Below are 8,483 nucleotides of genomic sequence, written 5' to 3'. Positions count from 1 at the left end.
GGTGGCAAAAGCACTCAAATGTTTTACTTAAAGTAAAGGTATCAATGTTGCAAAGTTAAAGTCTGTTATTCAAACCTTACTTGAGTAAAAGTACACAAGTATTGGTATCTAAATGTACTTAAAGTATACCAAAAATAGAAAGTATGCAGAGTGTCCCATTTCAAGTTTTCAAATGTACATAATGTATTAAAACTATTTTGAAAATAACCAGATGCGACACATTGTGAGCTTGTAGATCAGAAAAGTGGATAATGTATCAACCTTTTCTTTAGTAAACTCATGTTTTCAAATACTTGTGGTGGAGTAAAAGTACAACATTTGCCTATAACGGGTGTAGTGGAGTAGAAGAAAAAGTATTTGAAATTGGAAATACTGAAGTAAAGTACAAATACCTCAAAATTAGTACATGTACTTAGTTACTTTCCACCACTGGTAAACAAAAGGTCTTCCAGTTAAACACCCAGACTGGGAGCTGGAAAAGCTGCCATGAGGCAAGAAGAAGAAATCCCCAGTGTTTTCCATCATGAATGAGCAACGCAACAGAACGGAAAAACAAACCGATCATTTCCATTAGTGCATGCATACTCATGCAGTATGTGGTTTCTCTGAAGTCTTCAGGTGAATATAGGGACTGTGTTGTGTTGTAATGGAAATGTCCAGGGTCAACACACTTTCAGTAGATAGCCTATACCCATCAACAAAATGCCCTGGCCTTGAGCAAGGCACACCTGTCACAAACCTGACATAAAACAGGTAATAAACAGGTCATTAACTCTGTTAATTGCCTTAATGACAAGCTTCGACTGTGAATCATTCTGGCCCGGGGGAAGTGTTTGCTAATTACATTTGTAAGTAGTAAGTTTGTTGTAAGTTCACAAATAAACAAATAATACTTGATTCTTAATACTTGATGTGAAGGTTGAGGTGTCCAGGTCAAGAGGTCATATAGAGAAAACACTGAATAAACTAAAATATTATACTAAATCTAGAAATCTACTGAATTGATTCAAATATCAAAATATGCCGGAAATAATAGACAAAATAAATATTCTTTAAAATATCTGATATATAGCACTATAATACCACGGAGTAAAAGAACACTCTTTGGACACTAGATGGCGCCCTTCTACCACTACGCCGCATGAGTTGGACTGGAGATTCAGATTGTAGACTAGACTCGGAGCATAATGCCACATGGTGACATTGGGGATAGGGACTATCCTAGACTAGTCCCACTAATGTAATGTAATAATAGGCCTCCTATGGAAAATAAATTGAATTGATTTGTTTTGCGTAATACTGTGTTGCAGCAAAATCAAAGGGGCGAGGGCGAAGATGTATAGCCTAGACTCTAATTCTTGCCAGCCCAAAATGTAATTCCTGGAAACGCCACTGGCCTAGAATAAAATGGCTTTGACACAGATAATAGGGAGCAAAGTGGGTGTCCATGTGTGAGACGAGAATGCTAACGATACATAAAAACGTTAATACTTTTACCAAGTTAAGAGCAAGTCAGACTCATCAATGTATTGACCCGACCACGTAACAGCCTAAATATTAATAACAACCTAGAAATAGAAAAGAAAATTACCATAATGTACCTGTAACTATTAATCCAAACTAATTTTAGTTTGGATTATTTCTAACCTTAAGTTTACCCAAACGTCAAGTAACAAGTTGGCATCATATTTTATTTTTTTCTAAAATCAATGACATAACTAATTGTTGTAATTAATAAATGAACATTAATTACAAATCTTAACAAGGCAATTTCCAAATGACTATATACATATCACAGTAGCTGGTGGCATGCTGGACACTGGACAGTATAAGGCAGCATCTTTAAGATAATCAGTCTAAAACTGTTGTGTGAAAATGATGAAGGGATTTTCTTAATTGACACCACCATTGGGACATTTATCCATTCCCTGCACGGCCTTGGCAGGTGCTTTCAGAGACTGCACTGAAGCCTGGAGTCTGCGGCCCTAAAGATGGCTACTGCCCTTTGCCCCGCCCACAACTGTCCCACATATATACTTTTTTGTGGGAAATAAAGTTAACAATTATATTTTAATATATTGGCAGCATATTGAACAATTGTAATAAATGTAGCACGGCAGCTTTTAAGTCAGAGCGCTGTTTAATTGACTCATATAACTAACTTCAGTGCCTACTGTAATGAGGGGGAGTGATGCCCTGATATCTAAAAGGTGGCTAAAATGTATAAAACGTCGATAATTTTTTGGTCAAAGTGTGAAATATCAGTATATTATATTAAAGGAGACATTTTTCTATGACCATATGTATTGATTTTTAGTGAAAAATCTATATTTTTGAGGTGCTTCTGAATATTCAAATTGAAAGTAACGCGCAATCAAATCATTGTCAAATCATTGAGTTCTAGGGGTTTTAAATAGTAGGCATGGAGGGAGAAAATCACAAACTAATATATCCCCAGCTATATTAGGATATTGCTGTATGCTCTAACGCTGTTTTAACAAATTTATGTTGAGATTTTTGGAGACTTTTGCGAGAATTTCGTTCTTGGCTATTTAGTGAGCCAGAAAAGGACGTTATTGAATCCCTAAGGTCTTCTCCCAGGAGCCTTCAGCCAACATGTCTGGTGAGTTTCACATCATATTTTCATCTGGAAATGATTATGGAGTATTTTCTCCTGTAACACAGAACAACAGAAAGAGAAAAAAAATGACATTAGTATTAAGTTTGGACAGCAAAGTATGACAAATCTTTAAACCCTAAATATATTCCCCTTGATAATTTACGTCAGGTTTTGGACGTGCACCAAAATGTGTAGCAATCTTGTGTAAAGTTTATGGATTTATATCAAGTAAAGACAGTTGATGGACTCATACTAAAATATAATGATGTGTTTATTAGAGGCTATGCTTCACTTCAATCGCACCCATGCAGAGACTATTAGGACAATACTGCAGAATATATTCTGTAATGTCATTTTATGACAGTTTTATAGTTAATGTAACTCAGACTTTCTTTCATAAACCCCATCTTATGTGGCGCATAGGGTTTGGTGGGACTTGTCTGGACTTATGCTCACTATTTGCTACATTTAGCCTAAGTCAAATCGTGAAGTGGCATTTCGTTGTATGAATATTTATCAGACGGGATTTCGCAGTCACGCACACGTCTGAAACTATACGCCGAGCCGATTGCTCTTATCGAATCGCCTTTACTGACACTTTGCCACTCCTGAGTATAGGCTACATTTTACTCCCGATACTTCATCTGCGTTTTTGCTCACTTGGGTCTTGATTTTATAATAAAATGTTGCCAACTACCTCCTCATCAAACTTGACAAAGTGTAGCCAATAACACATGCAGGCTATAGCATAGCCTACTACAACAATATAGCCTATGGTCTAATATTGCTCGAAATGGGAGAGCGACAAGTCTTTCCATGATTAGGATACCTTTAGGGTGAAATATTTCACTTAGCCGTATAGGGAGTGTGTTATAACTTAGATGTGAGTTTAGGCTATGCTTTGTGGAGCCAACCTGCTCTCTGATTTCAAGAACATTTTGCCCCTAGTTCAAGAACCTGAAACACATTGTTGTACGGAATAAGACTATAGGTTTTTACTGACATAGCCTAAACTCGGTGCGTTTGTGTTCGTTCGCGTTTTCAAAGCAATATTTTACTTTTTAGGCGGAACTTGCTTGCGAATTTTGTCTGCACTTGACCACTTTTCCGGTTACCGCTGCCCTGTGACAAGCACTACACGCATAAATTTCACATGATCGACAATAACCCCAGTTTTGTATTCTCCCAACATGTGGTCTATACTCTATAGCATACCTATAGCCATAGCCTATACGCTATATGATGTGAAATGAGCACTTACGGTAGTATATTTTGCACCGTTTTCCTTGTCCCTGATCTGGGTGGGGTGTTTTTTTCGCGCAACAGTCCATGGACTGACACTATTGATGACAGTGTAAACGGAGCTGCCGTAAAGAGTACGTGGATATGGGCATGAAGGGGGGTCGCTCCTGGCGCAAAAAGCACTCGGTCCCAGGGTGAACATATAGCATATAAACCCCATGAGAAGACTATAGCCTACTTCTACTGCCTCGCATGCTGTAGCCATACTGAGCAGCTGTATATAGCCTATACTATATAGTAACGAAATGCATGGTTCTTTCTATAGCACTTACCGTCCACTAATTATAATAGCATCATTTTATATCGATGGTATAACTAATACACGTAGACTACTGCTGTCAGTCCGAGGGAGGTTTGCGCACGTCAACTCTTTCAAAGATAACACTGGGCACTTTCTCAACAGATTATTCCATACAAATGATTTGGCTATATGCCTTTAATTTTAATGTGTAAATAAAATAAATAGGCGTATTTCCTACTTTAAACGTAATGGCCACGATTGACATTGCCGTGGTGGATGTCATAGCTTCACCATAAAGGACATTATTATTATACATTTTATTTCTGTGCTATTAGAGCTGAAGGAGCGTAATAAGTCCGCAGCACAGAGAGAGAGAAAGACGACCAATAGTTTGTTGTCAAATTGTCTGGCCCTGAGGCTGTGTTTAGCAGACTTTTACTATAAGGAGATGTTTGTTTTGTTGTCATCATTTTGCAGATAAACAGAGGGTATACCAAGGCGTGCGAGTGAAGAAAACGGTGAAAGAATTGCTGCAGAGACACAGAGCGGCCCTGAAAACGATTAAAACGGTATAGGAGAGACCCCCCCCCCTCTCAACATACATACACTACACAATAAATGACAAGTCAATTCATAATGGTTTTAAACATGTATTTACATGAACCCATGTCCAAGGAATGGACGGTCTGTCTCCTATATAGGACATTATAGCCCTCCCAAATATAGTGCACTTAAAATGTGCAAATAAATATATATTATAGGCTATAATGTGGGGAAAATCTTTATCATGATGCATACATGTATTCATACTTCAGTACTATAGGCTATATGAACACATGCATCCTATAGTCCTATATGAAGTCCACCCAAAGCCAAAGCTATAGCTAAATAATAAGCAAGCATGGGCCGCCTGTTAATTATTGACCCTTGCCCTGAAAGTTGAACACGAGTTGCCCACCATGTCTTTTGAACGGCGTGCTCAAAGGGCATGCCGCTCCCTAAAAACTGAAATCCCTGAACGGAATTATGATATTGGTAATCCCCTTTCAGCGCTGGGCATGTCCACGCAAGCACAAGCACGCACGCGCGCACACACACACACACACACACACACACACACACACACACACACACACACACACACACACACAACCCAGCAACACAAATCTATATAGCCTATATGATTGATTGATTGATTTAACTATTTATTAACAGTTTGCAGAATTACAGTATACATTTCAAGCACAACTCAATACAAAGACTGTTAACTGTGAGTGGACGACCCAATAAAGCATTACACTTGTTTACAAGAGGGTCCAGTTCAATTCATCAAAACATTTAGAGACGTACAAATATAGACACCTATAACAGAACAGGAATTCATCATAAAGGAGGTAAAAATGGAAAAGAAACATATACAGTGAGGGGGAAAAGGGGTGGGGGGGATTCCGATTTTACGGGGGCCTATAACAATATCCAATTAACACAAATATCTTAATGTCTGACTGATTGTTAAAACCATTTTGATTACATTTTCTTCCTTTCTTGTTTTTCAGCAGGTGCGTGAAGGTCGCGTGGATATTCAGGAGTTGTGTGTATCCACTCTACAAGGTATAATCAATCATCATCATATCATGTCGTTCTGCATGGCCACTATACAGCACCCTTTTAACAAACCTGAGAGCAATAAGTGTGTTTCTTCATGTGCATAATGTATAGCATAGGATATTGTTTTCCTCCCATGTGCGTGCGCTAGGCTCACTCATCAAACAAACCACATGCCCTTGTTTAATCGTGGAATCGAAACACGTGGATGTTGCAGTTGCAGCAGGCATGCAGTTAAAACGACATAACTGTATACGCGTTTGTTGTGGGTTTGATGATCAAAACAAAAGACAGACATATCAGCTGACGTGAAATGTAACCGTTTTAACAACCTGCCCCTGCGATGTAGCCTATATAGAAGAAACCAAAAATAAGATACTTACATGAAACCCATGAAAGCAGTCTGCAAGAACAGTTGTCTTAAAGGATAGGGCAATTTGGAACTAATTGCTAAACTATATCACACATGCACCCAAAGTGCAGCGTATATATAATGTCATACATGTCACCCCTTTTTATAAACGTGCATTCAAATGTGTTGCAGGTGATGGACCACTGACATCACAACTTAGCATGTGATGTCTCTCAGATCATTTAAATGTCTCCCTGTGTGTTTATACGCGTGTCGCGCTCATCGTGCACTGTATGTAGCACTACTAGCAGTCTCTCACATGGTATACTGTACCTCTGCAGAAATAGGCAACCACGTCGACGCCACAACCGCTGCAGCTTTCCAGGGAGCGGACGTGAGCGCCGGTGGGACGCGCACCCTTCAGCATGCGCAGGCGTGCAGCGTGCAGTTCCAGCAGCAGGAGGGCTCCTTTGATCATCAGCGGCAGTTTGTGGACATGTTGTCCGGTGGCGGCGGCGGCGACACGTATAACGACGAGAACCACCACAACAACGTCACCGGCGCTTCCCTGCAGCTCCCCCATCATCACCACCACCCGCAGTCCAACTTTGCGCTGCCTTGGTCTCACGAGCAGCACGCACTAAACGCCGACTACTACAGCAACCCTGGAATGGTAGGTATTTTGGGTTCTTAAAATGTCGTGCGTAATTTGGATGTGGGCTCGGTTTAAACTTAGCACTCACACTCCAGCAGGGAACGGTTCATTTGAATGCGTAATTTGATTACTTTGCAAGTGCTGCAGCCTGCCTACTCCACTGTTATGCTTGCTTAATGCAATCAGTCGTACGACGGTGTCGCGCACTGAGGATCTGGCTGCAGTAGTTTCAGTTTACATGCAGTCAGTCCCCCATGCATGCCCTGCACCTATTCATGTCTTATTAAGTTATTCCTCGTCCCATGCAGGCTCCCTCTCCACCGGACTCGGTGAACCTTCCCAGCCCGGTGGATCACAGCAGCAGCTACTCGCCACAGCTGGACTCTTCGTTCTCCTCCTCATCCTCTTCCTCCTGCTACAACTCGCCCAGCAGGATGGACGGCAGCTACCAGGGCTTTGGCCCGGACCAGTACCACTATCAGCCCTGGAGTAACAACAACCTCCAGCAGGACCTTCACTTTATGTCCCACTGCTGGCCGGCTGAGCAGGACAACTTCTCTGCCCAGGAGTATGCACCTTACTACGGCCCCATAGACTACCCATACCCCTACCCAGTGGAAGACAACTATTTCAGGAGGGAGTTGGCGCCAATGGGCTCAGAAATGTGCTACAATGTGTTATGATGAGGCCGGTCAACAGTGTTGTTTCGTAATTTGACTTTGTAAATGCAATGCACTGCCTATGTCTGTATAGCCTAATAATCAACGGTAAATATTCACCGAATGGTCTGGTTCGAATGTCTTATTGCAGTGAATGGAGAATGGCTGAGTGGATGTTGTGCGCATTATTGTTCTTATTTGTTGTTTGTGGTAGAAGCTGACTTTATTTTTGTACCAATGATCCTCTTTCTTTAATACCACTTTATTTTTCATACATGCTTTAGTTTTGTAATAAAATGAAATAAAATTTGTATAAATTCGTATATGCCGCAATGAACCCGCTGTACTATAACCTATATAGCCTAGCTGCTCAATTTCGATGGGCTGCCTTAGCCTACAAACACATCAATTTGTTTGCATTCATATAGGCCTATATTGTTTGTCTAGGAAAATATCATAGCCTGCATGATATAATATCGTTGTCTCAGGGGTGCAGCTTATAGGCATATCAAAACTACATGTTACCGCATGGGCATGGAACATCACAAACAGCTTTATTATATTCTGGCAAATAGGCTACACCGCTATATCACCATACCAAGGCGGCTACCAAAACGCATCTAAGTACAAACAAATGCCGATAAATAAACAAAATGTTCAATATTCTAAACCATCATGTGATCATGAAAAGACATAGATATATATGCAAAGATATATAGGCCTCTCAGTAATATTGATTTAGATTCCTGACACCCATTCAATTAAGGCTTAATTGGACCGTGACTGATAGGCCTACAGAACGTGCACGGTGGTGGAAAAAGTACTCTCATTTACCTGTTCTCTGAACTCTGTTACAAGTAAAATTCACTCACAATGCATTGCATGCAGGGACGCATTGCGAGCTTGCATAGATCTGCTATTTTCAAATGGCTGAAATGTATAAGGGCTGAAGTGGTAGGATAATGTTTTGCAAATAATAATCAAAATCTACAAAGTAACTATATTGTCAAATAAATGACGGCGAGTGCGGATGCACTGGAGCAGTTTAG

General features: G+C 40.3%; 1 protein-coding gene across 1 annotated transcript; it reads left to right on the top strand.

The window, feature by feature from the left end:
* The first annotated feature begins 1,881 nt into the window (after positions 1-1,881).
* On the top strand, positions 1,882-7,907 carry linc.pou2af1 (lnc RNA pou2af1). Its single transcript, XM_083773145.1, has 4 exons — positions 1,882-2,623; positions 4,641-4,732; positions 6,341-6,793; positions 7,084-7,907. Exons 1-4 carry the CDS (start codon positions 2,617-2,619, stop codon positions 7,456-7,458), a joined length of 927 nt encoding a protein of 308 aa, XP_083629271.1. The 5' UTR covers positions 1,882-2,616; the 3' UTR covers positions 7,459-7,907.
* The last annotated feature ends 576 nt before the right edge of the window (positions 7,908-8,483 follow it).

The sequence above is a fragment of the Protomyctophum parallelum genome (genome assembly GCF_964188405.1).
Source record: "Protomyctophum parallelum genome assembly, chromosome: 9".
Lineage (NCBI taxonomy): Eukaryota > Metazoa > Chordata > Actinopteri > Myctophiformes > Myctophidae > Protomyctophum > Protomyctophum parallelum.
Note: the sequence above shows the minus strand (reverse complement) of the source record. Positions and strands in the feature narration are given on the sequence as shown.

Bases quoted from the DNA above. Each gene is read 5' to 3' on its own strand.
- linc.pou2af1 (XM_083773145.1), top strand. The intron at 4,733-6,340 runs GTATAGGAGAGA...ATCACAACTTAG, and splicing joins CCCTGAAAACGATTAAAACG to CATGTGATGTCTCTCAGATC. The intron at 6,794-7,083 runs GTAGGTATTTTG...CGTCCCATGCAG, and splicing joins ACTACAGCAACCCTGGAATG to GCTCCCTCTCCACCGGACTC.